We start from the raw sequence: 27239 nt of genomic DNA, 5'->3' as shown, positions 1-27239 counted from the left end.
AATAAAGGAAATAAATACCCAAACAAAAGCAGAGTGGGAAGTGCGCACCACCTATTATTAATATAATGGACTTGTACCCCACCTCCTTCCCTCAAACTCTTGAGGCTGTAAGATGTAATTGTTATTGGAATCACGGGCATGAGTGGTCAGTTCTTTGTCACGACGCAAACTCAGACATTCAAAGTGATCCTTTCCTGGAGTTCTGAATCGGGTGGGGATGGTGGACAGCAGCTAGCTCCCAGGCGCTGCAACCCCTGGGAGGGCCTACTCGAAGGTGCCTTTCCCACCCCCTCCTATCATTCCTCCCACCTCTGGGCCGCTGGACACTGGACAGCCGCAGCCACTGGTGCCCACCCTGCCCCCATCCCGGTTCCTAACGCCCTCCTGCATCCGGGACCTCGGGAGGGGAGCTTGGGAAGCCGAACGGTTGACAGAGGACGACCTGGCCCCAGCGTCTCCGCACCCCCTCCCCCAACTGTGTCACAAGGCTGCCCCAACGAGGCGCTCGGTGCGCCCCGCCGCCGAGACCCAGCGCCGCGTCGCCGCGGGCAGTGGGTGATGAAACCTCCGGGGCGCATTACCGCAGAGGGCGCGGGCTGGGAGCGAGGCGGGGGTGGGGGGTTGGAGCTGGTACCCAAGCTCACCTGTTCTGCAGGAGGGTGGAGACGGCGGGGGAGGGGCGAAAGCGCGGCGACCCGGGTGAGCGGCGCGGCGCTCGCGTCCCCGCCCTCCCCCTGCCCCACGAGCCCCCAGAGCTGCGCCGTCGGACTGACGGTGCCCGGAGCAGTTCCTGTCCCCGGCCTCGGCGCGGGGGAGACGTGAGCGTGCACACGTACACACACAGCGGGGGAAGAGGCGCTCCGAGCGGCGCTCAACTTTCTCCCTGCTTCCGCAAGCCGGGGCGAGAAAGCAGTCGAGGGCAACCCAGCACCGGCCGTGCTTGGGGAGGGAGCTCGAGCAAGAAAGGAGAAGAGATGGAGAGAATTTCCTCGGGTTCTGTTTTTAGGGTTTGGGGAGAATTTTTTTTTTTTTCTTTTTTTTTTTTTTGACCTTTACCATCCGATGAATGAAGAGTAAAGGGAACACAGAACGCGGCGGCGAGTAGCGCTTTGGGAAAATGGAAGAGTATGTTTGGAGACGCGTAAAGTTGCCTTTCAAGCTCCAGCCTCTGGGGCACGCGATGCTCCGCCGCGAGCTGACTCAGGGCTGCCTGGGCCTCCCTGCCACCCGCCTGTAAATGATGCAAGTCCAGTCTCTCACCTGGATCCCTGCAGCCCAACCCAGAATCCGTCTGGATTGAGGGAGGGGCAAGAATCTGGCACCTAACGTGTGGCAAGGCCCACCACGGCGGGGCGAAAAGAGGAAGATGGGGCAACCGCTCAAGCGGAGTCCTGTATCTAGTGCTTCTGCTCCTATCTTAAAATAGTTTGGAGGATTTTTTGTTTTTAATGCAAAGCATCACACCGCCAGGAATTCCCATCTGTGCCCAGCTTGCCCCCAGCACCACTGTGTCCAGGAAACTTCTCCAATCTGTCAAAGCCTTGGGGCTGGGAATCTTAACTAAATTACAAAAGGCAGAAAGAGGAAACTTTGCCAGCCCGTTGCGGGTGTGATGCGAGCCAGGAGCCCGAGGGGGCTGGAGGGGACGGGGGACGCTGTCCCAGCGCAGACCATTCCCTCTCGCCTTTCTTTAGCTGCAACCGGAGCTAGGATTCGCTTTTAGTTAAGTCCGTTCGGCCATTGCCTTGGAGCACCCGCACACGCGCATGTATCTCCGGCCGCGCTCTCTCACACACACACACGCACGCAAAAGCGTGGCCACCGCCAGGTCGGCAACTTTGTCGGGCGCTCCCAGCGGCGCTCGGCTTCCTCCAGTAGTAGTTGGGCGCAGGCCCCGCCTCCCAGCCGTGTTGTCAAACGGGCGGGGGTCTCGGATTGGTCCAGCCGCCGGGACAACACCTGCTCGACTCCTTCATTCAAGTGACACCAGAGCTTCCAGGGATATTTGAGGCACCGTCCCTGCCATTGCCCGGCACTCGCGGCGCTGCTAACGGCCTGGTCACATGCTCTCCGGAGAGCTACGGGAGGGCGCTGGGTAACCTCTATCCGAGCCGCGGCCGCGAGGAGGGAAAAGGCGAGCCGGGAGGAAGAGTGGGAGGAGGGGGGGAAGCGGCGAAGGAGGAGGAAGAGGCGGAGGGCAGCACAAAGAATCCAGGTCTCCGGGCTGGAGATTTACACCAAGAACCATGTGTGCCGAGCGGCTGGGCCAGTTCGTGACCCTGGCTTTGGTGCTGGTTACCTTCGATCCAGCTCGAGGGACCGACGCCACCAACCCCCCCGAAGGTCCCCAAGACAGGGGCTCCCAGCAGAAAGGCCGTCTGTCCTTGCAGAACACAGGTAAGCGCGTGCGCCCCGGCGGCGGGGAACTGCTGGGAGAAGACATCCCGCACCAACGCAGCGCTCCCCGGGCGCTTCGCCCAGAACTGGGCGCCCACCCTGGGCCAGTCAAACTCTTGGGGTGGAGCGGGGCGTGAAGAGGAAAGCGCGAGGTCCACACCGGGCTCCGCGCGCCCGGAATCCGCACGTGCTGGCCGGGTGATGAAATGGCTGGGTCAGGACTTGTTGCTGTCCTCCCGTGATCGAGGGTAAATGAAGCACCGCATGACGCGGCCAATGCCAGCTTCAGCGTCCCCGGACCGGTTCAAACCTCCCTGCTCCATCCTAACCGGCTTGCAGGCGGCACGGAGCGTCCCCGCTACCGGGCTGCGCCCTGAACCGAAGAAGTTCTCTTCCCAGCCGGCCGGCCGCGGCAGGACTGCTTCTCCCCCTCCTCAAAAGATGCCCGACATCCAAGAACTTTGTAGGCGAGACCAATGGCACGGCGAACTTTCCCCCTTGTGGGGCATTCCTTTCGGAAGAGGCAGGGGCGGGTGGAGTAAAGCGTACCTCTGCGGTGCTGCCTCCGTCCCTGGCTCCAGGGCAGGTCAGCAAGAGAAGAAATGGTGACACGGCCCGAACCGTGCGCGGCAGCTGCTCGACCGGCTCTCCGCTTATCCCCGAGTTGCCAAGCACAACCAGGCGTGCCGGGCACGGGGCTGGCCCTTTTCCCAGCCCCCGGGAGAGGAAGAAAATCTGCCTAGCGCTTCTTCGCTCTTCACGGCCCTCCCTTTATTAAGGGGGCCTGCGAACCCGGCGGTGCCGTGCGTGCGCTCACCGCACGAGCAGGAATGCACGAGTGCCCATTAGGGGCGCCGGGAGCGAGTGAACCGCGGCCCTGCGCGCTCCTGGCCGGCGCGCCGGGGCCGCGCATGGGACCGTCCGGGAGTCCTCCACCTCCGTAGGCGGATGCCAGCACCCCCGGCTCGCGCCCCGCTCGTCCTAGGAATCTCACCCACCTTTCCCCCTCCCAGAGCTTTCCCTGAGAATCAAACGTGATTTTCGCTAGTTGGTGACCCTCAACAAATGCACTCCCCTCTTTCTCTCGGCAGATTTAATCTGAATGCGGATTATCTCCTCCGACCCGCCCTTCTTCCAAAATATACTCTTCTGATGTAATTTTGTGGTTGGTTTAAGTCAGGGAATTGGGTAGGGGGAGGGAAGGGAGAGAGGCTTTGCAGCCTGACAGTTAACTCCCTCTCAGCCTGTCCTTTCAGAGAGACGAATTAGGGCCACATTCTACGGAGAAGGGCAGCGGACACCCGGGTCGCGAGAAGTCTAGGGAATTAAGCGACATCTCACCCCAGATCGCTATTAAAAAGGAACCTCGAACTGCAAAGGTTGCGTTTCTGCAGACTAACCCCTATCTGACTCGACTCCTGAGCCTGCTTGCAAGCAAACCGCAGTTTCCCTAGCCTGGTATTTTTAATGCGAATGGTTTGGAGGCGCTGCCTTAATAGGAATTTTGTTTTGATTTTTAGGTGTTGAATCATAAAGCTAAATTGAAACTGCTTTTTGGACGCTCTCATTTGGGGGTCAGGAAGGAAATGGCCGTGATTTAATAGCAGCAGCTTCATCCAAGTACAGAAGAGTATTTCATTGATGAAGGACAGACAGGAAAGACCAAGCTAATGGGTTGAAATTTTATTTTTGTCAGTGGGTTTAGAAAGCTGAAATATCTGCAGCTGTCAAACTAAGTATTCCCACAAATACTTTAATAAGATGAGAAGGATGAAAAAATGGAGTGTTCTGACCTAACTTCTCTTGTGACTTTTGTAATGTAGGTCTGGCTAATTTTTACAAATATTACAAATACTAGTTATCTTCATAAGTAGATTAAGTGATGAAATTTTCTTTCCTTGGTTTTTGGATCCTGAAACAGTCATTTCTAACACTCTTTCTTAATTTTCCTTTTAGTCATTACTTTTATTTCCACCGGCATCTCTCTGCATTCCCCAGCATGGCAAGGAATTTTGTATATGATTGTATGTAATTCTCATTTTAGCGGAAATCCAGCACTGTTTGGTCAGCGCTGGCGATGTGGGGTGTGGCGTGTTTGAATGTTTCGAGAACAACTCTTGTGAGATTCGGGGCTTACATGGAATTTGCATGACTTTTCTGCACAACGCTGGAAAATTTGATGCCCAGGTAAAAACCATATTGAGCACCAAGAATGTTTTGGGTTAGCAGAGCATGACTGAAACGTTCACTGGAAAAACCTGTTAACAGTTTCCTAGCTGATCGTCATGGTGGGTTTTTGTGCTTGCCAGAGACCTTCCAGGTATGCAGCAGGGTGCCAGGGACTCCCCACTCCACTCCTGGGGTTCAGCTTTCTGGACCTGTCATATCGGCCAAGTCTTCCTCCACCCTTCACCTGTGTGTGCACACACAGAGTGGGATGGAGACCAAGCTGAACAATTGTTTGAGGATTCTTAGCAGAGAAAACTCATAATAAATAATAAGGCACATACAGTCTGGCTACCCAGAACCCAGTCTGCAAGGACCATAGCATTAGGCTGGGGGTAGGGCAGGGAAGGTCAGGGACTCCAATTAAACATGCCAAAAGCTATTTGCACCTAATAGGCAAGAATAAAACAGACTTGAAATTTGTAGAAATTCATCATCTCCTAGAGGACATGTGGGCAGGCAGCATGGATAAATCAGGGCCTCCAGAGAGCAGGTGTTTCTTCCTCCTAAGTAGCAGATCCTCCTCTCCCAACCTGAAAAGTTGGAACCCTGAGTGAGTCCCGCTCTATATAACAAATATAGTCAGGGCCTGACCCACTTCACTTATCCCACGGTCCCCAGGGTAAAAGCCTAGATGCTGCATGGGTAGGAAAAGAACCCAACAAGTAACCTTACCGCTCCAGTGCACACCGTTCGAACACATTTCAGGTGGAGCGGAGCATCAGGCTCATCTCCTTCGTGTCCTCCCCAGCCTGTATCTGCACTGTGAAGTACCCTGTTGTCGTTTGATGGGAGAGCCACGACTGTTTGGATGAGGCCAACAGTTGAGGTGTGACTTATGAACATCACCAGTTACCATGCGCTGACATCCTGCAGACAGCCTGACAAGGCAACGCCTGGGAACCAGGAAGGGATGCGACAGGGCTGGCAGCCTCCCCTGCAGAGGATGTGGGGTGCCAGCAGGGGGAACCAGGAAGGAAAGAGGAGGAAAGTGTTTGAACTCCTTGAGATGCCCTAATAAAGCATCCCTTCTGGATTAACTGGAATTAGGAAACGTAATAGGAAATCCGGAGGAAAGATGTGTATTTCAGGGCAATCCCACAGGATGTCAGGGAAGAATACTGAGAACAGATTGCTGCAGCCCTCACATACATTCATCTTCCTTTTTTTCCTCAACCAACAGGAGTATGTTCTCAAGTTAGAAGCATCCCTTTCAAGTCAGGTCTCAGCCCATAACTACTTAATCAACCGGCACGCCCTATCCTCCATCCTATTTGGCTCCCACTGGCGCGTCAGAGGAAAGGGAATCACCATGAGGTGGCTTTTTAGTGATCAGACTCTATCTGTAGACCTTTCAGCTGCTTCTACAGAAGAGGACTGAAATAAACGTGCTGGCCAGCGTCCCAATTCCAACCTAAACCCATTTACTTTCTCAACTCCGTTACTTCCAGGCCTGTCTAAAAAACAGGGGTGACCTCTCCAATGACAGCTCACTTCTATAGAAGATGGGGTGTGAGGATCCCTGGATGGGTATCCCACGGTGCCTCTGTGCCCCGCGAGGTTGATAAGGAAGCCAACGGCCGGGGCTCGCCTCCACACCCCCAACAGCTGTCTCCTCTCTAGGATGAGAACAATCTCGCGGGGTTGCCAGGAAAGAGAACTGCAGGCCAGATGTATGCCTGGCTGCCTTCGCCACTCGGAGGCCTGGGGTGAGGGGGAGGGGCCGTCAGCCGGGCAGTTCAGGCTCCAGATGCTGGCGGGCAGTGTGCCAGGCGGGCCTTTTAGAGGCAGTAATCCTAACAGTTTAAAGGAGTCAAATTGCTTTCAAAAAGGAAAAGAATGCTCCTCCTTAAAGGCTAGGAGGAGGAGAGAGAGAGTACGGGTTGGGGTCGGCGGGAGGCACTGACGCAGGAAAGGCAGGCCCAGCTCACACCCGACCTTGACATCACTAGAAGGAGCAGGAAAGATGCGAGATCTGGACATGAAGGCACCTGGGAAAAATTCTTGCCACACACCGCCAAGGAGCTCTGGGCTTATGCCTGCCCAAATTTCCCTCAGAAAATTTCAGAAATGTTGCCACCATACAGTCAACACTGGGCTTCCTTGAGGACAGAGGGCCACGGGAGCCCCAGGACGAGGGAGGCTAGTAGAGGCGTTTGGGAGGAAGGAAGCAACCATGTCAGTCTCCCAGGTAACATCCTTTGGGACCGAAGGCAGAGGTCTCACATCACTGTGGACAGACCTCCTGATGTAGCCTCAGCCTCTCTCCTGCAAGGATGTCCGTCTGGATGGGGCCGTGAGGTTCGGTTGTCAGAAAAACCCCATGTAAGCCCAACAAGGCTCAGAATGTCAAAGCGTGTAATAAGGACTGGTCTCTTCCACCCCTCTCTCCCTCCCCGTCCCCTCCCCTCTCAGGGCAAGTCGTTCATCAAAGATGCCCTGAAGTGTAAGGCCCATGCTCTGCGGCACAGATTCAGCTGCATAAGCCGGAAGTGTCCAGCCATCAAGGAGATGGTGTTCCAGCTACAGCGGGAATGCTACCTCAAGCACGATCTGTGCTCTGCAGCACAGGAGAACATCCAGGTGATGGTGGAAATGATTCACTTCAAGGACTTGCTGCTGCATGAGTGAGTGCTGCCCTGTGGGGTGGGGCGGGGGCGGGCTGGGGTGATGCTGCAACGTGGACGGAGGGAGGAGAGGTCTGCTGCGGTCCAGAGACAGTCTTCTTCAGTTTGATGGGTTGACTAGTAGAGGCTGAACTCTCCTATTAAATGGGGAGGTTGTGGTTTACCACAGAAAGCTGCACTGACTCCCCTCAGAGTCCCTTTCCGGCTGGCCTTCAGGAAAAGCAAAAGAAATTTCCACCATCAGTTTCAAAATCCTAAGCAATAGCAACAGGAAATCTATTTCACTGAGCGTGAAACATGTGGAATTCAGGAATACCTTTCGCCTTTCCGTCAGCCAGGACCCCAACAGTCCTGAGTGTTCCGAGTTGCCATGTAGGTGCCCCAGCATATGGCCAAGGGCTGGTAATATATACTGAGTATGTACTGAGTGCCAGGCATTGTGCTAAGGCTTCATATGAATTTTTCACTTGATCTTCATGACAGCACCATGAGCTAGGTACCATTTTCATCTCCATTTTACAGATGAAAAAACTGAGATTCACTGTGGTGAAGGTCACACAGACAATGATGAGGAGCCTGCAGTCCAGCTCCAGGACTTATACTCTTAAATACCAATAGCTTTTTCCCTTGTCTCCATAAGCTCTGCTTTCCCTTAGAATGTCCAATTCACCTTCAACATTCATGCCCTCCCAGAGAAAATGCAAAACAAATGATAAAAACTTTAATCAGCTAAACACCTTTATGCCAAAATGAGGGGATAGGAACATACTCTTTGGAAGACTTGTAATTCAATCATAAACCCAGGCCATCTTCCTTTAAAAACATCCCTACAGGATCCTAAACTTTTGCAGAGTAGTAAAGCAGATGAAAGCATAGTTGGCTCCTAACACCGTAACCCATGACAGTTACAATGGCTCCTTCCTTGGGCACCTCAGGGCAGAAAGCAAGGTACTAGCTAAGCAGCCCAGTACAAGTTACTGCACTGTTAGTCTTTGCCCAGTGACTCACTGGGCCAAATCAGTACAATTTTATCAACCCTTACTCCTTAGTTCGTGCCATAGCCTCCTTCAACTATGTCACTAAACAGGCCACTCCCCATCCCACCCACACCACTTAGACCACAGAGAAGAGCAACCATCACCTGTCACTTTCCACTTGGTTATAAGGCTCTAGGTACCTTGCAACATCCCTGGTACTGTGTTAAAATTATTAGATTCACCATGAATCTCTATAGGCAGCTCTTGCCAGGAGCAAAGTGATGTTGCCTTTGCCTTGAGTTACACTGTGTTCTCAGTCACTCAGTCATGTCTGAGTCTTTGTGACCCAATGGATTGTAGCCCACCAGGCTCCTCTGTCATGGATTTTCCAGGCAAGAATACTGGAGCAGGTTGCCATTTCCTACTCTAGGGGATTTTCCTGACCTAGGGATCGAACCCACATCTCTTGTATGTCCTTCATTGGCAATCGAATTCTTTACCACCAACACCACCTAGGAAGCCTGAGTTATACTAATGCCCAATAAAATATTTTCTATTCTTCCAAATTTCTGTAAAGAATCAAACCAACAATTGCATCAACAACAACAGCAATAACAATAACTCTCATTTTCTGAGTGCGCCAGGCCCTTGGCCAGGGACTTGGCCTAGATAATCTCATTTACCTTTCCCAACAGTGCTACAAGCAAGAGAATACTAACCCCGTGCAACAAAGAAAGTGAAGCTAAGAAGTTAAAGATCTTGCTCTGAGGTTCAATTCCTAATTTCCAACTTGGGAATTGGTGATTCTGAAGCCAGTTGTCAGGAATGGACCTCAAACCTCCTTGTCCTGGCCTCCATTCTCCCCACTAGACCAACTAAAGGCTCATTGGTCCCCAAATGCAGCAGGACTTTTTCCCCTTTTTTCAAAAACAGTCCTGTTACACAAGCAGAACACTGAAGTTTCCTTCCTTCAAGGTGGCCCTGCAAGAGGCAGACACTTCATTGCTGAGAAACGCATGAAGTTCATTTGTCTTCGACTTACTCTCCTCCATCAGAGATAGTTTGTTGGCCTCAAAAATGGGTGACGGGCCCCTAGTTTTTAATTCTGTAACACATTCCTGGAGCCAAGAAGACTTTTGTTTCTTTGGAGAAAAGTCTTCTTTGGGAAAACTGAAGGTTTTGAGGGGTTTTGCCCCCCCACCCCACCTTTGCATTTAAGAAGACAGAAAGCACTATGGCTGTCTTTTGTCTCCTCCATGGAAACATCGTCCATGGGACCCTTACTTCCAAAAGGCTCCGTGCATCACTTAGAGCCCATATAGCCCCCACCCCACCCTGCCCTGGAAATGCAGGTGGTCTACCCCAAAAGCAAACCTGGACCTTTTTCTTAAATACTCAATGTGGCTACATGCAATTTCTCTTGCTAAGCCAGCAATTCAAGCTCCCCACAAAATCCCACTGCCTTCCCTTCTGAAGCTGCAACTGCACACTCTGTCAACTAGTATTTAAAGCTGAACTGAATTTTTTTTTAGTTTTTCTTAACTATCTTAACTGATTTGGGCACCAAAAATCCCATCAGTCCCCAATATCAAGAAGGCCATGTAAGAATGTATGACCTTGGCCACAGATAAGAAAATGAAAACTGAATTTGCTCTTCCCTCTAGAGAGAAGGAAATCATAGTCATCCTAGAATCCATATCATCCCCATCCCTCAACCTGACCCTCCCTTAACCCCTAAAATGCTCACATTCGGTTAGTGACTTCCTTCACACACTCTGCTCCCCTCGCCCCTTCCCTCCCACTTTCTCCCTATCACCCGCCTGGCCGTCAGACACCCTGTCACTGGGTGCTGGCAGCCTCCAGGCACATCCCCCTCCAAGTGTTTTTAAAAACCCTTTAGCCTTGCTGACGCCCAGTGGAGAGAGCTGGGCTTTGTCATTAGACACGGGCTGAGCTAGCAGCCTGAGAAGGCACCATGCCAGCTTGAAACACAGCTTAGATGAACACACCCCTCCCCATGGTTCACAGCTTTCTCCTCGGCAGAGAGCGCCAAGGGCAGAAAAGAGCGTGGGGTAGTCCAGCCTTCTGGGATCCGCCTCGGGATTCAGCAAGCTCGTCTGGCAGGCAGGATGCCCTGCTGAAGGAGGCCAAGAGGCAGTCCGTGGATTCCTAGGAGGGCCCTTCCTCTCCTTACTCTGGGGAAAGAAACTTGGAAAAAAGCATCCCCAAAAGACAGATGCTTAGTCTCCGTGATCTGCTTATCTAGCCGCAGGAGGTGGTAGGCAGGCTCAGGTGCTAAAATCCCAATGGTGCTCTAGCAGACACTCAGTAAACTTATCCCTGAGGCTGCCAGTTGCTAGTTTTCAAAAGATGGAAGGAAACAGACACGCATGGAGCACTTCCCTCGTGTGTCCACGCCCCCCTCTCTTAGCTGAAGTCAACTTGGGTCATTACTGTCCTTGTCACGGTTAGGGGCCTGTCTTCAAGACTTTCAGCACCCTGCTCATCAGCTGAGCCCAGACTCTCCGACTCCAAAGGCATCAAGTAAGCCTTAAAAGGCAGCTTGATCTCTGTCAGCCGGAACATTCCTCCTCTCCACTCTCAGCCCAGCCCCAGGCCTTCTCAGCCCAGAAGCTTCCAAAAGCCACTTTCTCCCCCACCATGTCTCTGCTCTTCTAGCTATGAAATGAGGGAAGTTCACTCAATTACAACTTGAGGACTAATTCATAAAAATGGCAGCAAACTGCTTCACAAGTCTTAAAACAATCTGCTCTTCCTGCTAGGCAACAACTGCCAACACGCAGAGAAAAGATTCAAATGGACTATAGCGCAGCCTCCTATGGTGCAGGCTCACGGAGGGAAAAAAGTCTTGTTCTTATAAGTGATCTTACGTGCCAGACTGATTTCCTGCCCAAGGGGATGGCCCATTGCATGGTCAGATAGACCCAGAAATTCTGCCAGTGAGAGCTGCTTAAGAAAGCTTGTTAGCCATCTGGAACATGCCATACCCCTCCACACCTTGGGGATTTTAAGAGTCCAGTGAGATCTAAGAAAGGCTTGGTGAGTTGGCCAGGAGATCCCATTGCAGGGGGCACCTTTTGCCAGATGGGCCCCAAAATAGGCACACTGCTCCAGCTTTCTGCACACATCTCACCCCCCAGGAGGAAGGTACGTAGTCATTCCTCCTTCAGCACTTTTCCTAAAGATGGCCTGAGCAACTGGTCCTCCCCCTGGGAACCAAGCATGCATATTTCACAGACAGCTGGCTCTCCTCCCAAGCACAGAGGCCCCTCTCTGCCAGACCAGCCCTCACCTCCCTTTGTGGGGTAGCCCAGACCCAAAGAATAGAGCTGTTCAGACAGCCACTCCCCCACCTCAGCCTCTGCCACCAAGGAAGGGAAATCTTGGTTGGAATCTACACCCCAGCCCCGCCCTTCACCTGCTCCAGACGCCTCCAGATACAAAGGAGAATGCATCCAGAAACTTCCCCAAACACCCTTCATTATCATGAGCCCAAACCAGGGGCAAATACACACAGGGGGAAAGTTGATTTTTGGGAGCGTCACTTAGATTAGGCTTATCAAGGAGAAGGACACCCAGTGCAAAACCAGCCAGTCTCGCTTCCCTGCCATAAAGCCTCCTCAGTTTAGTATTTAAGGCCCTTCACTATTTGCGTAAGTAATATTCCACTGGCTCCAAGACCCATTTCCCCTCCTGCTAAAATCCTCCTAGCTAGCACACCCTAAACAGGCTGGGGGACTTCCCTGCTGGCTCAGACAGTAAAGAATCCTCCTGCAAAGTGGGAGACCTGGGTTTGGTCCCTGGGTTGGGAAGATCCCCTGGAGGAGGGCATGGCAACCCACTCCAGTATTTTTGCCTGGAGAATCCCCATGGACAGAGGAGCCTGGCGGTCTGCAGTCCATGGGAATCACAAAGAGTCAGAGACACGGAGCACAGCAGAAACGGGCAGGCCCGCCCCATTCCCACAGCTGTGTGCCTCACTCCTCAGGGTTTCCAGGCTTCTAGCACAGACACCTATGTATTGTCAGGGGCCCTTTTTCTTGTGGCGGGCTCCCTCTCCCAGGCTCCAGTTTCCTCCAGTGCCTGGCAGGCAGCCCAGTACTCCACAGAATCCAGGTAAAGACTAGCAGTAATTCCAGGAACATCTTTTGCCAAACCAAACCCAAGTGAAGCATCGGCCAGGTCTCTCCCCTCGTGTGGGTCCTGCCCTCCGCAGCCCCCAGGAGGCCTTCTCCAGCCCCGGTCTCTCTCTCAATCCCCAGACCCTACGTGGACCTAGTGAACCTGCTGCTGACCTGTGGGGAGGAGGTGAAGGAGGCCATCACCCACAGCGTCCAGGCTCAGTGTGAGCAGAGCTGGGGAAGCCTGTGCTCCATCCTGAGTTTCTGCACCTCGGCCATCCAGAGACCCCCCACGGCGCCGCCCGAGCGCCAGCTCCAGGGCGACAGGGCCAAGCTCTCCAGGGGCCACCCCGCGGAAATGGGGCACCACCTCGCGGAGCCCAGCAGTCGGGAGACCGGCCGAGGTGCCAAGGGTGAGCGAGGTAGCAAGAGCCACCCCAACGCCCACGCCCGGGGCAGAGCGGCCGGCCCCGGGGCCCAGGGAACTTCTGGAAGCAGCGAGTGGGAGGATGAACAGTCTGAGTATTCCGATATCCGGAGGTGAAACGAAAGGCCCGGCCGGGAAATCTTTTCCTCCACGCCGTCCATTTTCTTCTCTCTGGACATTCCAAAACATTTGCCATTAAAGAGGGGGGCTATCACTCGCAGGATGTGATGGGGAGTGCGGACTTAGGTGTATGTTAGCGGCATGAACAGGTGAGGCGGAGGCCCCCTGGGCAGCAGCGAGGGCCGGTGGTGCCTGGTGTGTCCCGCACCCACACGTCCCAACGGGAGGTCACCCTCCTCGCAACTTTGCCTTCTTCCCATCCGCGGAGACCCTGGGCTGTGGCTTGCGGCTCCCTTTGCCGTGGGGGGTGACGAGAGGGGCGGGGTGACCCCCGGGGGCCAGACTGAGTGCTTGGTGCTGGGCCCCCGGCCCCTAGCTTCTGTGCGGTCCTAGCGGAGCGCAGCTGGATTCCCGCGCAGGAGTGCGTGTGCAAACCTCGCTGGGAATCAGAAGGGTGGAGCAGGGGCAGGGCCGTGTGGGTGCCTGGTGCCAAACAGAAATCCAGTTTCTTGCATGGGACCTTGAGGTTTGGAGTAACTTGGGATGGGGCAGGGGGTTGTGGGGGTGGCGAGGATTCTAAGTGTAATTTCTGAGCCATTGTTCTGTCTGGGGGACCCTGCTGCAGGGAGTGGCCCCTGTGTGTTTGTATTTTAACCACTGCTTCGAGCCTCAATTTCACTTTTTTTATTTATCCAGTTACATCTCCGTATCTGTCGTCTAAATAAATAGCTTTCAAACAAGCAACTGGGTCATTAAAACCAGCTCAAAAGAAAGCAAAAAGCAACCCATCTTTGGGGGCTGAATTTTTTTTTTTAAGTGCTATTTTTAAAGTAATCAAAAAGTGATGTAGCTTTATGTCTGACTGCCTGACATGGGCTCATTGCCACTAGCGCAAAGCCCACCCTGGAAAAAAATGCACCCAGGAGTGCATTTGACAGAGTTCCCTTTGCCTTTCAGTACCTCGCCTTGACCCTCAGCCAGGGCGGACCCTGGGTTCCATTGGGCCGAGTTGGAAAGCTGGCCTGTCCATGCTAGAGGCTGGAAAAGGGGAACCCAGAAGGACTACTCTAATTTTCACCAGGGAACACCGACCTTTTATGTAAATGGAGGAGACTGCTGCACATCACTGGGGGACAAGATTTCCCAGATCCAGAATGAAAATTTAGCAATGAGAAAAGGAGTCAGAGTAGACAAAGAAAAGCAGGGAGGAGAGACAGAACTGAGAACAGAGAAAGATTAGAACAGAAAGCATTGGCAACCGGTGTCTTGTGGTTACTGAAGAGGTCTCAGAGATAGGCCTTTTCTTCTCTTTCCTGACAAAGCTTATCCTTTCTTGCAGCCAGTACTCAAATAGGAGCCCCAGTATTGCAAGGAATGGATGGATGTTCTGGGCCAGGTCCTTCTAGAACAGGGGTCAGCAAACCTTGTCTGTAAAGGCCCAGATAGTGAATACACTATTTTCAGCTTGGCAGGTTGTATGGTTTTTGTTGCAGCTACTCAACTCAGCCTTTGTTGCCTGAAAGCAGAAACATACACAGACAACACATAACAAATAGGCTTGGCTCCACTCCATTAAATTTTTATTTAACAAGCGCCCAACTGGATTTGGCTCTTGGGCCTGAGTTTGCTGACTGCTGTCCTAGTGACTGGGCAAAAAAGTATGCATCCTCCATTTATGTCAACTCATAGCTCTCCCTCCAAGCAACCTGAGGCCAGAGATAAAGAGGCTAAATTTATCTACTCAAAAATGATTTGTTCCACAGAATGCCCTTACCCAAAGCCCAGCTAGTGTTTATATAACCTAAATCCAGTCTCACTGCTGCCAGGACAGGGTGCCAGAGCGTCGTTTTCCCAATCTTTCACGATCCATGTTGGAAAGAAACCATCTGTTGGGGGGAGGGGTACAAGAGGCTGGGAGAAGCACCTAGAAAGAGCTGGAGTTGCAGAAAACAGAGGAAATGTTGCACTTGATCCGGCTCTGCCCTCGGAGAGAGAAGGACCGGTGTGTCAGACTCTTCCATGGCAACTGAACGTAAACCATGGCTGTCTGAAGCCACACAGCACGTGGACTGTTTTCCTTACATCACTCAAAAGCTGAAGCAATAACATTCTGTCGCGTTGCTGGGTCAGCTGCTCATTTGTTCGCCCGCTTCTGGGCTGGGTGGGTGAAAGGCATCACTTTTATATTTTCCTCAGTGTAAATGTTTTACATGTTCGCTACTGATGCCCCACGTGTTGCTTCTGTTGTAAATATTGTCATTTGTATTTATTATCTCAGTGTTTTCCCCCGAGGCATAAAATCGCTTATTGTGTTGATCTGAACCCCCTCATTGATCGCTGTTGTATATTTTTTCATGCACTGCTTCGTCTCTTCTCAAAAGTCAGGTAGAAATCCTTGCATTCTGGTTCCTAATGTTTTGAAGCCTACAGTAGTATTTATTGCTGAGATTCTTTATCTCAAAACTGAGGAACATCCAAATTCCTGTAAGCATGGACTCAGGCATTTGTACAGTCTAAAATGTAAGCAAAGTTGTCCTTAAAAATAGACCCTCCACTTGGGGCTTCATACTTCATACAAATTTACTCCTGAGCCTTCCTTTGAGGAAGGATGTGGATTTCCAAATAAAGATATGATGTTTATTTTGAGCCCTGCATCTTAACAAGATGATCCGAACACCTCTCCTTTGTATCAATAAATAGCCCTGTTATTCTGAAGTGAGAGGCCTTAGTAGAGTGAAATGCTGACACTCAAAACTAAATAAATAGAAAATGCTAGCCCAGAGCTGTAGCTGTACTTTCACACACAGACACACACACAGAAATTTCAGCTCGAACTTAGGAAAAGGCTTCATTTAGAACAACAAGGCCAAACAACGCTTCCAGGGCCCATTTCCTAAGGAAGAGCAACCCTCGTGTGATCTCAGCATCGGCACCATGTGGGCTGGCTGGGTTATAAGATCTGTTTCTGTTATGGATTTAAGCAGCAGGACCTGTACGTTGTCACATTGCATTATCTTTCTCCAAGCCTTAATAAAGGTTTTAAATAACTGACTTCCTCTTGAGTAGCATTTTTGTCTGAGAGAGCTTTGGATGGGCCAAGGGGATGGCTGTGAGCCAGTGGGCTTTGAGTCCATTTAAAATGCTGGATGTTCAGATACCTACGAAACAGAAACAGGCTCACAGACAAAGAGAACAGAGGTGTGGCTGCCAAAGGGGAGGGGGCTGGGGGAGGGCTGGGAGCTTGGGCCTAACAGAGGCAAACTGTTACATATAGGATGGATAAACAAGGCCCCAGGACGTCCCTGGTGGCCTTGTGGTTAAGATTCTGGGCTTTCACTGTGGTGGCCCAGGTTCAATTCCTGGTTGGAGAAGATCTCAAAAGCCACATGGTGTAACCAAAAGAAAAAGCAACAAGGACCTACTGTATAACACAGCGAACTATTTTCAATATCCTATGATAAGCCGTGATGGAAAATACTATGAAAAAGAATATATGTGTATGTGTGTGTGTGTATAATTGAGTCACTTTGCTATACAGCAAAAGATAATACAACATTGTAAATCAATCTTATGTCAGTTTAAAAAATTTAATAGTGAGCATTCAGTTTACAGGGAGAGGAACTCAGGGAAGAAGACTACTCTGGGCTTTTCTTCCATCACAGGGCCTCTGTCCAAAACCCTGCCTGAACCACCAAAGAGGAGGCTGAGCTTCTGTGGCCAGCCTGAAAGCTCCTATCCCAGGGCCATCAGGGTGGTCCTCACAGCTCCTTGTGGAGTCCACAGACCTTGGAGTCAGCTACCCTTTCTTGCAGATGGAGCCTACAGAGGACGCAATTAAGTCTTGGCCAGAAAACAGCTCAGGGGCCAGGGGCCCTGCACAGGCAAGGAAGCCTCCTCCTCACCTCTTCCTTCCTCAACACTGCTGGAGAGCTGGAGCCCCTGACTTATTAATCCTATGGTTTACTCCACCATCAGCATACCTACTATGTTCTCAGCACCATGCCAGGCATCTTACATACGTAACCTCATCCCCACTATGTCCCACAGGCAGCAGGTATTATCCCCACTTTACAGGTGAAGAAACCAAGGTACAGGAAAGTAAAGCAACTTCTCCCAAACCGTGTGACTAGTGGCGGGGTTTGGGGGGGACATCTGAACTCGAACCCGGATCTATGACTCTAAGCCCACATGCTTTCCCCTACTCAGGCCCAGATTCTTCACATACAACTTATTTTTAATTTAAACCAATCAGTATGATTCTATTTTACACAGAGCTTAAAGAAAGAATAATTATACTCTTATATTTATAGCACCAGGCCTCCAAGGAATTCTGCTTTAGAACGGAAAGGAAAATTGATGCTCTCACCTTTCCTCTCTGCAAAGACTCAGATTTTAGTTCAGATTAAGGGAGGGGAGGAAAATCACGGAGTCTGATCGCTTTTCAGTGCATATGAGTGATTTTTTTTTGAAGATGCTGCTTAAGTGTTCCTAAGGAAAGCCTTTGGGGAGTGGCTGGCTGGAGTGACCCTGCAGATTGAGTTTTCACCACTAAACCCACCCAATTGCCAGCCCTGTCTTGAGATGTCAGGCATTGCTGAACTCTTCACCACCGCCATCGCCCTCATCACGATGGCTGGAGTTTATGTGCCCCCGTGCTGCTTGGTGCTTCACAGATACCACGTCTGAGCTTCGTTTTACATATGAAAAAATTGAAGCCCAAAGGCATCTTCATTTGCCTAGAGCCATCACAAGGCTAGCAAGCTGCAGGGGGTGGCAGGGCTCAGTCAGCATTGTCTGCTATCTGTCGATTACATCCCTGATGTGAAAATGTGGGTTAAATACACCCAGTGTTCAGAAACGCAGCTACCTCCCTCCCCCCAACCCTCAGAACTGCTCCAGTCCACTGGTTCAGGGATGATGAGGCTGTGGGAGGGCTAGAAGATCTTCCAAACATGCTGGATTTAAGCAAAGTTTTCAAAGGAAGCTGGAGCTGTGGGTCCCACAATCTGGAGACAGAAATCTGAATTTATTCTAAAGTTGACAAAAAAGAAAGCCTCCAAAAAAAAAAAAGAAAGAAAGAAAGAAAGCCTCCTACTGAAGAGGGAACAAGTCTTGGCCAGAGAACAAGTTTCATGTGAAATTGTTCTGTGGGGTCAGAGAAAAGATCAATACAAGCCTAAGGCTAGGAGTCATATGAAGCTGCTAGCATAAGAAGTTCAGTTTCTATCACTCCACAGAAAGAACATACAACTCAAAAGTCACTCCCTAAAGAGAAATGCGGGGGAAAGCCACAAAGCCAACCTAAGCTGGTGCATGAAATGGGCCCTGTTTCACTCAGCAGGATGAACCCTGCTGTCCGACGGGACCTGGGCATGTGCCCACCGCATTGAACATCAGGTCTGCCTGGGTGAGCTAAAGCTTGGGAGAGACAACAGACGCCCTCCAGGAATTCCGAGGCAGGTCAATTGTTCACAAGGTACAGAGGAGAACTAGCCAGTTCCATGTTCCACTGGAGAGTTTCCAGAGCTTTCTGTGGTTCTTAAAGCACAGGAGTGCCCACGTAAAAAGCAGTGTCACACTGACAAGGATGGGGACCGCCGGCTTGCTCACCCTCACAAGTCATGACGAATACTCAGCAGAGGAGTAGGGCACCACAGAGGGCTTTGTGCAGGGAGAATAACTAGGCCCGGGAACTTTGTCCTGATCTTTTTTTGCTGTGTTAACAACCCCAAAACTTAGTAGATTGAGACAACGATTTTATTTTGCTCACAGTTTTGTGGGTCAGAAACTTAGAAAGGGCTCTGCTGAGTAGTTGGTCTCTTCCCCAGATGGTGTTAGCTGCCTTCCCAGATGGATGGACGTTCCCTTCAAGATAAATACTCAGTGCTCCCAGACCCTCCCCCGCCCCCTCCCCGCCCCTGCTTCTTGCTCTTTCTCCATGGGACATCTCACTAGTGAGTCCTTGCAAAGTATGGCCATTTCAGGGTGGTTAGTCTCCCTTCTTTCATGGTGACTGGCTTCCCCAAGATTGGCTGGAGAATTTTACAGCACACTCTGCAGATATAAACTAGGGTTTGGACTTCATCCTTGGAAATGAATGTCACAAGGGCAGAGACTGTCACTTCTGCACACAATTTCATGTCCCTGCAGTGACCCTGCCATCACACAGCTAGAAGGAATGAATGAATGAAACCTCTTGTCCAAAAGGATGCCAAACTGTCAAATCAGATAAGTTTCTATTCACTTTAACTCCTAAAGGAAATGTATCCTTGTGTCCTTGTAAGGACATGTGTCCTTGTAAGGACATGTCAGTGAGTCAGTGGGTGGGTGTCAGAACTAAAGGTCACAGGGAAGTCTAATAATTTTGGAGTCAGGAGACAGACTATTAATCCAACCATTCATTTGTCTTGCACCTGGTAAATCTTTTTATTCTTTTTAAATAACAACTGAAAAAAGTCAAGACTGGCCCTGAGATCCTGGCAAATCAGGTAAACTTTCTCAGCTACAAAATAAGGAAACTGACAGACACTCTACTTCTCCCACAAGGGGTAGTAAGGAGAAAATGACTGAAGCTATATGAAAGTGACAATACACAGGAGATGCTTTGAAGAGCGTGGGTGCCATGTCAATGGTGGGGATTATTTCTCCTGGCCACTTTGAAAGGCTTGTGTCTAAAGTCAAGAGAGGATGAGCCACCCCAACCTTTCCATTGTCCTGGTGGTTCTCTGAGGCAGGTACAAGGTCTTCTACAGCCAGGATAGAGGGTCAGCCCCACACAGTGGGAATCTGAACCAGGTATGAGGGAGCAGAGCCTAACCAGAGGGGTGAGAGCAGCCCCTGAGCCGCTCCCCAGTGCAGACTGGGCTGGGGAGCCACCAACAGGCTGGGGAGCAGAGGGCCTTCCTGCCAGCCTCTCCCTCTGCAAACCTCAAGGCAAGGGACCCACAAAAAAGCCAGTTCATAAGCTCCTTAATGAGAAAGGAAAGCAGAGACTGACAGAGATGAGGGAGGAAAGAGATTCGGGGCCAGAGCCCACTCCACTGGGTGCCAAGGTTCCTGAGAGTTTGACATTTGGAAAAGATCTGGCCTGGAGGAGCCAAGGATTTGGGACAGGACTCCTTCCGGCTCCCGGGACTGTCAAGAAGAGAAGGAGGGGGAGGAAAATGACTCAGCTGAAATAAAGAGAAATGTATTTTTAAAAAGGGAAACGATGAGAGGCACAAAGGAATGAGATGGAGCCCCAGGACAGGGTCCAGATGCCTTCTCAGACAAAGCGGGGCCAATCTGCAAAACGCTAACAAGCTCACGAGGGCTTCCAGACCAAGAATAACACCTCAAAAATGAAGAGCATCTTCCAGGCTTGCCAGACCTCGGGGCCTGGACCCTCCAGGTCTGGGGTCCCCAGGGGCTGGTGCCCACCTCTGCAGGAGAAACGCTGCGGTTGATCCAGCAGCGCTGAAGCTCCTCCACAGTTTTGACTCTGAAGACGGGGGCTGACCCTCTATCCTGGCTGTAGAAGACCTTGTACCTGCCTCAGAGAACCACCAGGACAATGGAAAGGTTGGGGTGGCTCATCCTCTCTGCGGTCTTGACTTTTTGCACAGAGGAGTTAGATAGAAACTCATTTCACATTCAGGCTCACACTCACCCAGCAGGGCAAGGCTGGGAGGAGGGGCTACGATGCCCTTCAACTCTTCCCTGGCTTCATTCCATCCGCCAAACCCTGGGGGGTGGGGGAGGCGTGGAAGCAGGCTCCCTCCCTAGAAGCTGATGCAACTCTCAACACGAACCCCCTGCCCCCAACAGCCAAGGGCAGATGGCCTTGATTGCAGAAGTGTCAATGGAGACTGCGAAGAGATACGAGAATAAAGAGAAGCTGTTGGGACTTCCCTGGTGGTCCCGTGGTTAGGGGACTGGTTCCATCCCTAGTTTGGGGAAATAAGATCCCACAGGCCACATGGTGTGGCCAAACGGGGGGAGCAGGGTGGTCATTAAAAAAAGAGAGAGAGATAGAGAAGCCGCTGGCTGACAACTCTGCATCTCCATGTCCCAGCTCACCCAGCACTGGGTTCATGCTGGGGTCCACCACCCCCAGCATGGAACTCACATTTCTAGAAGAGGAGAAATTAGGAAGAAGAGGTCAGCTCAGCATGGCTGAAGAACTGTGAACCCCTCGCACAAGCCTATCAGCCCTGTCAACCTTTCCAAGTTGCTCGGCATTTACCCAGAGGCTCCTGTTCCTGGAGAAAACATCATGTGTCCTCCCAGGAGGACACGAAGCAGGGAGGTCAGCCTGCCGGGGAGCACAACAACACATGCAGGGGAGGACCGGGAGGGGGTCGACAGACCAAAGCCAGCTGTCCCACTGTCCAGAAGCTAGGCTGGGGTGGGAAGCCTCCCCTGACTTGTAAGAGAGCTCTCTGACAGTAGCCCTACATTCTAGCAGAAAACAGGAAACCAGCAGAGAATTCCTGGCCCTCCGCATGCTGGGTTATCCCAGCACCTCTGAGACTAGAAGCTGTCCCTCTGGTCCATTCAAAAGGCTGCCAGCACCTGGCAGGGGGTTTCAGGCACCTAGAAACTGAAAGCATGGGGCCAACCGGCTGCCCTCTGAGCTCGCTCCCACTAGCTGTGGCCGCCCTGACGTTCCTTTACCAGCCTGGGACCTGCTCCACAGACAACCACAGGCAGCGTGGGAAGCACAACCACACCTGTCTTTCCAGGGCCCGGGACCTTGGAAACTGGTTTGGTGAGGGAAAGCAGAGACAGAATTAAAAGTGTGAGAGATCTGTTAAGAGAAACAGTGTGAAAGGTCAGGTGAAAAGAAGAAGCAGGCAGGTGGTGCCTCAGACCGAAGTGCAGGGCTGACACCTGGGAAGGGAGAGAGGGAAGGAAGGAGCGCTGAGCAGGACTGCAGGGCAGATCTGAGAAAGTCTCAGCCAAGAGGGTGGGGAGCCCAGGGATGCTGCTCTGTGTGGGCAGGAGTGGCAGGCTCTGCCCAAACCCCCACCATGAGCTCAGTCATTGCCAGGAGCAGCCTGGGAAGAGGGTGGCTCGGCATGAACAGAGTGATGGGCTAGAAGGAGTGTCAGGCAGAGGCTGAACCAGTTACACTCTTCACAGCAGGGAGGTATGAGCAGCACCCTCCCACAGCTATCTAACAGCCAATGCCTTCCTAAACTTTAGCCAACGCCTGTTTTAAACTAAGCCTTCCCTGCTGCTTAGATGGTAAAGAATCTGCCTGCAATGCAGGAGACCTGGGTTTGATCCCTGGGTAGGGAATACTCCCCAGGAGAAGGGGATGGCTACCCACTCTAGTATCCTTGCCTGGAGAATTCCATGGACAGAGGCACCTAGCAGGCTACAGCCCATGGGGTTGCAAAGAGTCGGACAGAACTGAACCGCTCCCGCTTTTTTTTAAACTTACTTGGTGCTAGGTGAAGTAAGTCAGACAGAGAAAGGCAAACATGTCTCTTATACGTGGAATATAAAAATGATACAAATGAACTTATTTACAAAACAGAAACAGACTCACAGACAGAAAACAAACTTGGGGAAAGCTGAGAGGGGCATAAATTAGGGATTTGGGGATATATATGAAGTAGATAAACAAAGACCTGTAGTATAGCATGGGATATGGCACTGTACAGCACACAATATTTTGTAATAACCTATGTGGGGAAAGAATCTGAAAATCTGAAATATATATATATATGTTCGTTTTCAGATTCTTTTATCTTTCACTTTTCATATCACATATGTGTATATATATGAATCACTTTACACATGAAATTAACACAACATTGTAAATCAACTATACTGCAAAAAAATAATTAAAAAACAAAACAACAAAAATAAATCCTTTAGCAGAGCATTCAATTCTTGAAACAGGTTCTACCAGCCCTTTCGTAAAAGGCCTTACCAGGTTGTTGTGCAAAACAAGTCCAAGAATGAAGGTAACACTGACCGGCAAACTAGAAGGCCCCCACTAGAAGTTCACAAAACGAAGGCTCACAGGTCACATATAGCCTGAGGTTTTGTTTGACTCACACACTGATTTTTTTTAAGTTAAATTAGTTGCCAGCACAGAGAAGCCATCAAAATCTAAATTTCCAGCTTCCCTTCAAATATAATAACATCCATCAATCCTGAGACTTCCCTGGTGGTCCAGGAGTTAAAACTCCACCTTCCAGTGTAGGGGACACGGGTTTGATCCCTGAGCAGGGAACTAAAATCCCACATACCAAGGGCAACTAAGCCCAAGCACTGAAATGCAGATCCCACTCACTACAACTAAAAAGACCCAATGCAACCAAATAAATTTAAAAAATAATATCCATCAATCCTGAGCCCACATTCCAGCTCACCACGGTTCTTATCCTTCCCTACTGTCTTACTCCCTACCTGCTTCCCTCAGGCCTTGACCAGACTGGCTTCTGCAGGCCTCCTGCCTACACTCACGGATGCATCTCAGCCATTCATGGCCTAGGGGAATACAAAGAGGAACATTCAGAACATCTAAAAAGAGCTTTGAAAAAAATTTTTTAAATAAATAAAAAGAGCTCTGGGTAATTAAAATATACCAGAGAAAAATGAAAAAAAAAATCAATAAAACAACTGGGAGGTAAATTTAAGAAAATCCTTCAGAAAGAGACTAATTATGGAAGAAAAAGAAGATCAATCTAGGAGATTTATCCAATCAGGAGGACTTCCAGAATAAGGGAATGAGAAAATAGTAGGGAGAAAATTGTCTAAGAAATAATACAGAATTGAAGCACAAGAGCTTTCAGACTGAAGAGGCCTAAAGAGGACCCAAGATAGTGAATGAAAAACTCCCCAATCATATGCATCCTTGTGAAAGTTCAAAATTCCTAAGGGGAAAGGGGAAAAGCCCAAATGCTTCCAAAGAGTGGAAAAGAAATACAAGGAATCAAGATCAACATGTACACACTGCTATATTTAAAACAGATAACCAGCAATGACCTACTGTATAGCATAGGGAACTCTGCTCAATGTTATCTGCCAGCCTGGATGCAAGGGGACTTTGGGGGAGAATGGATACATGTACATGCGTGGCTGAGCCCCTTTGCTGTTCAGCTGAAATTACCACAACATTGTTAATCGCCTATACCCCAGTACAGAATTAAAAGGTTTTTAAAAAAAGAATCTGTAAGGCCTCAGACTTCTCACCAGCAACTTTGGAAGCCAAAAGACAAAGGAGCCATGCTTCAGCATCCTGTGGGAAAGTAACTCTATCTCTAGTCAGATTATCAATTAAGTGGAGTACAATCCAGATATTTTTCAAACATGCCAGGTCTCAAAAATTTTCCTTCTGAAATATCCTTTCACAGGAAGCTCCTGAAGGCTGCATGCTGCCAAAATGAGGGAGTAAAATTAGAACAAAAACATAATCAGATCCAGGAAGCAGAGACCTAGCCCAGGAGAGAGAGAAGGGGCTTCCCTGGATGATGGTAAGAAGAGTCCAAGGACTTCCCGGGTAGCCCAGTGGTTAAGACACCATGCTTCCAGTCCAGGGGATGGGGGTTCAAGTCCCTGGTCTGGGAAGTAAGATCCCACATGCCACATGGCATGCCAAAAAAAAAAAAAAGTCCAGGCTGACAGTTGAGCAGCCAGCGCCCCTGGAAGCAGGGGACCATGGGGACTGCAGAGGATCACTTCATGGTTTGGCCAGAGGTCTTGAGGGGTAAGTTAGTGATGGTTAAATTACTCACAGGAAACTAAGCAAACCAAAAATAAGTGAAAGACTTGAATGGGCATTTCACAAAAGATCTCCAAATAGCCAATAAGCACATGAAAAAGGCCTCAACACCATGTCAGTAGGAAGATACAAATTAAAACACCTATGATCATCGCTGTCTATCCAGCTGAATAGATCAAACAAAGAATAACAGAGTCCCAAGCACTGGCGAGGCAATGAAGCAACTGGCTCTCATACGTTACTAGTGGGGCACCAGTGGCCCAAACACTTTGGGAAACTCTTTGGCAGTTTCTGAGAAAGTTAAACATATGCCCATCCTATGTCCCAGAAACTCCACTCCTAGGAATAAATCCAGAGGAATGAACACAAACAGAGCCACAATAACACTAGTACAAGAATGTTGAGTAACTTCATGCATAATAGCCAAAAACTGAAACCAGCCCTAATGTCCATCCAACTGGAGACGGATAAATGAAGCGTGATTCTTCCATCCAAGGAATATGAGTTGGCAATCAAAAGGAATGAGTGACACACACAACCATGTGGACGAAGAGAGGAAGGCAACAGAAAAGACACTGAAGCTCCTTACAGAAGTTCACACCCAGGAAATGCTAATCTATGGGGTGAGAACTCAACATAGTATTATTTCTAGGGGATCAAGACTGACAGATATTAGCTGACAAGGACAAAAGGGAAATGTCTAGAATGACAGATATGTCCTGGTGTCACAGGCATATTGTATTTAAAAGTCATTAATCAGGGAACTTAAAATACACTTTATTATGTGTTAATTTATTCCCCAAAAAAGTACTGGGGGAAAAAAAGAAAATGAAATAAATTAAAAAATTATTAATTTCATGAAAAATAAAAAACATATTAAAAAAGAAAATGCTACCATAGGACACTCCATGTAATATGGACCTAGTTTGGCTGTGAGCTGTGAACACAGTTCTAGTAGATAAATATACTATATACAGATTCAACCAGAAATCTCTATTGGCAGGATGAGCAGAAGGGCAGTGTTTATGTATTGCAGAGGGTTGGGGATGAGTAAAGAGAGACAAATCCTAATATTTTATAGTAGGAAATCAACAGATCATGTGTAAAATCAAATATACAAATAAACAAGAAATAGCAGTGAGGTGTGTTCTTCGGGCTTCTGAAGGTAAATACAAGAAGAAACAGCTAAAGAGCAGCAAGTGGTTGTCTCTGGGGAGTAGCATTCAGCGGTGGGGACGTGTGGGCCAGATCATTTGAATCTGCTAGAGTTAGGTTTGGCAAAAAGAAATAGGAACCCGAAACAAAATCCCTTAATTAAAACAGAAATGTAAAAGTCTGGAGATAGACAACCCAGGACTACTCCACAAAGGTCTCAAAGATTCAGGCTCCTTTTTCTCACTGCTATACCATACACTGGCTCCAGTTTCAAGACCACCTTATGCTTTTCAATATGGCTGCTCCAGCTCCAGCCATCAAATCCACATTTCAACCAGTGGGATGGAAAAAGAGATAAAGACAAAAAAGGGTGCCTATATTTCCCCAAAGCAACCCCACAACACTTCTGTCTAAATCTCACTGGTCAGAACTGAGTCCCATGGTCACTCCTAGCTGCAAGGGAGGCTGGAACAAATCTTCTCTAATCTGAACAGCCATGTGCCAACCATGGAAGAGGGTAGTCTCTGTCATTAGGACCTGTGTTTAAAATTTTTAACTATATAGGTATCACTTTGATTTAAAAATAAAACTGTGAACAAAAAGAAGTCGCATGAGCAGGCAACAGACAAAGTGAAGAACAGTTCTGCTGCATTATTGTACTGCAGGCTGCATCAGTCCCGGGCAGGCAGTAGAAAATACCTAATGATGCATAACCACCACCTCAGTCTTCCCACCACAGCAAGGGAGCCAGAGGGGGCCCAGAAGGAAAACTAAGGAGGTGATATATGGAATTAAAGTATTGGGTGGTGCACGCCAGGGCAAGAATCCATCCGAGGGCCAAGTGACTCCACAATGACAACCTTTCAGATAGCCCCAAGCTCTGAAACCTTTCCTAGCCTTCCACATTTAGACCAGCTTTTAAAAAGATAAAAATCACACAAGACCCCAGAAAGGTAGAAACTGTTACTCCTCCTTTACAGATAAACAGACTCCCAGAGGTTGAGTAACTTCCTGCAGGTCATATCTGGAAAGGCTAGGACTTGACCTCAGGAATCCCCAAGACAGAGTCCTGGTTTCTCTCCTCCATGACACGGGCACTCCTCCAAGGGGTCTGGGCGGCCACCCGAAGCTTTTGGATTCTCTGCAGAGCCACATCAGGCCTGTCAATAAGTCACAAGACGCCATGACTCATCTGAAGACAAGATAAACAACAGGGAGGCCCGGTGGGATGAGAGGCCCTGTTTCCTAGGAAGTTGCCTTCTGCAGGGCTGAAAGAGTACACAGTCAGCAGGCAGGAACCTCTTCTGCAAACATCAGCGCAGCAGTTTGCAGACAAAGAAAAAGCACTGCTGGTCCTGGAGATGGGTGGCAGAGCTGGGAGCCGTGAGTTATTTCCATCCTGAAAGGGCTTTTGTCAAGCCCAGGCCACGAGCCTAAGCATATAGAATT

General features: G+C 49.9%; 2 protein-coding genes across 16 annotated transcripts in view; one reads left to right on the top strand and one right to left on the bottom strand.

The window, feature by feature from the left end:
• Positions 1-3442, bottom strand: part of LOC122454432 — a 286245-nt gene extending 282803 nt beyond the window's left edge. For 5 of the 15 annotated variants that reach the window (XR_006273388.1, XR_006273392.1, XR_006273386.1 and 2 more), the window contains exon 1: positions 645-1713. The gene's annotated coding sequence lies outside the window, so the exon portion shown is untranslated. Of the gene's footprint in view, positions 1-644; positions 1860-2946 lie in introns of those variants that run through there. The other 10 variants (XR_006273385.1, XR_006273391.1, XR_006273390.1 and 7 more) reach the window with 6 other exon arrangements.
• On the top strand, positions 2247-15967 carry STC2 (stanniocalcin 2). The gene is made up of 4 exons (XM_043488917.1): positions 2247-2397; positions 4442-4584; positions 7039-7250; positions 12511-15967. Exons 1-4 carry the CDS (start codon positions 2247-2249, stop codon positions 12911-12913), a joined length of 909 nt encoding a protein of 302 aa, XP_043344852.1. The 3' UTR covers positions 12914-15967.
• The last annotated feature ends 11272 nt before the right edge of the window (positions 15968-27239 follow it).

This window comes from Cervus canadensis, chromosome 16 (assembly GCF_019320065.1).
Source record: "Cervus canadensis isolate Bull #8, Minnesota chromosome 16, ASM1932006v1, whole genome shotgun sequence".
NCBI lineage: Eukaryota > Metazoa > Chordata > Mammalia > Artiodactyla > Cervidae > Cervus > Cervus canadensis.
The sequence above is the reverse complement of the archived record's forward strand: the minus strand, read 5'-3'. Positions and strand labels throughout refer to the sequence as shown.

Excerpts from the sequence above, each read along its gene's own strand:
- STC2 (XM_043488917.1), top strand. The coding sequence starts at position 2,247 with ATGTGTGCCGAGCGGCTGGGCCAGTTCGTGACCCTGGCTTTGGTGCTG. Across the intron at positions 4,585-7,038 it reads CTGGAAAATTTGATGCCCAG|GGCAAGTCGTTCATCAAAGA; the intron begins GTAAAAACCATA and ends CTCCCCTCTCAG. Across the intron at positions 7,251-12,510 it reads AAGGACTTGCTGCTGCATGA|ACCCTACGTGGACCTAGTGA; the intron begins GTGAGTGCTGCC and ends CTCAATCCCCAG.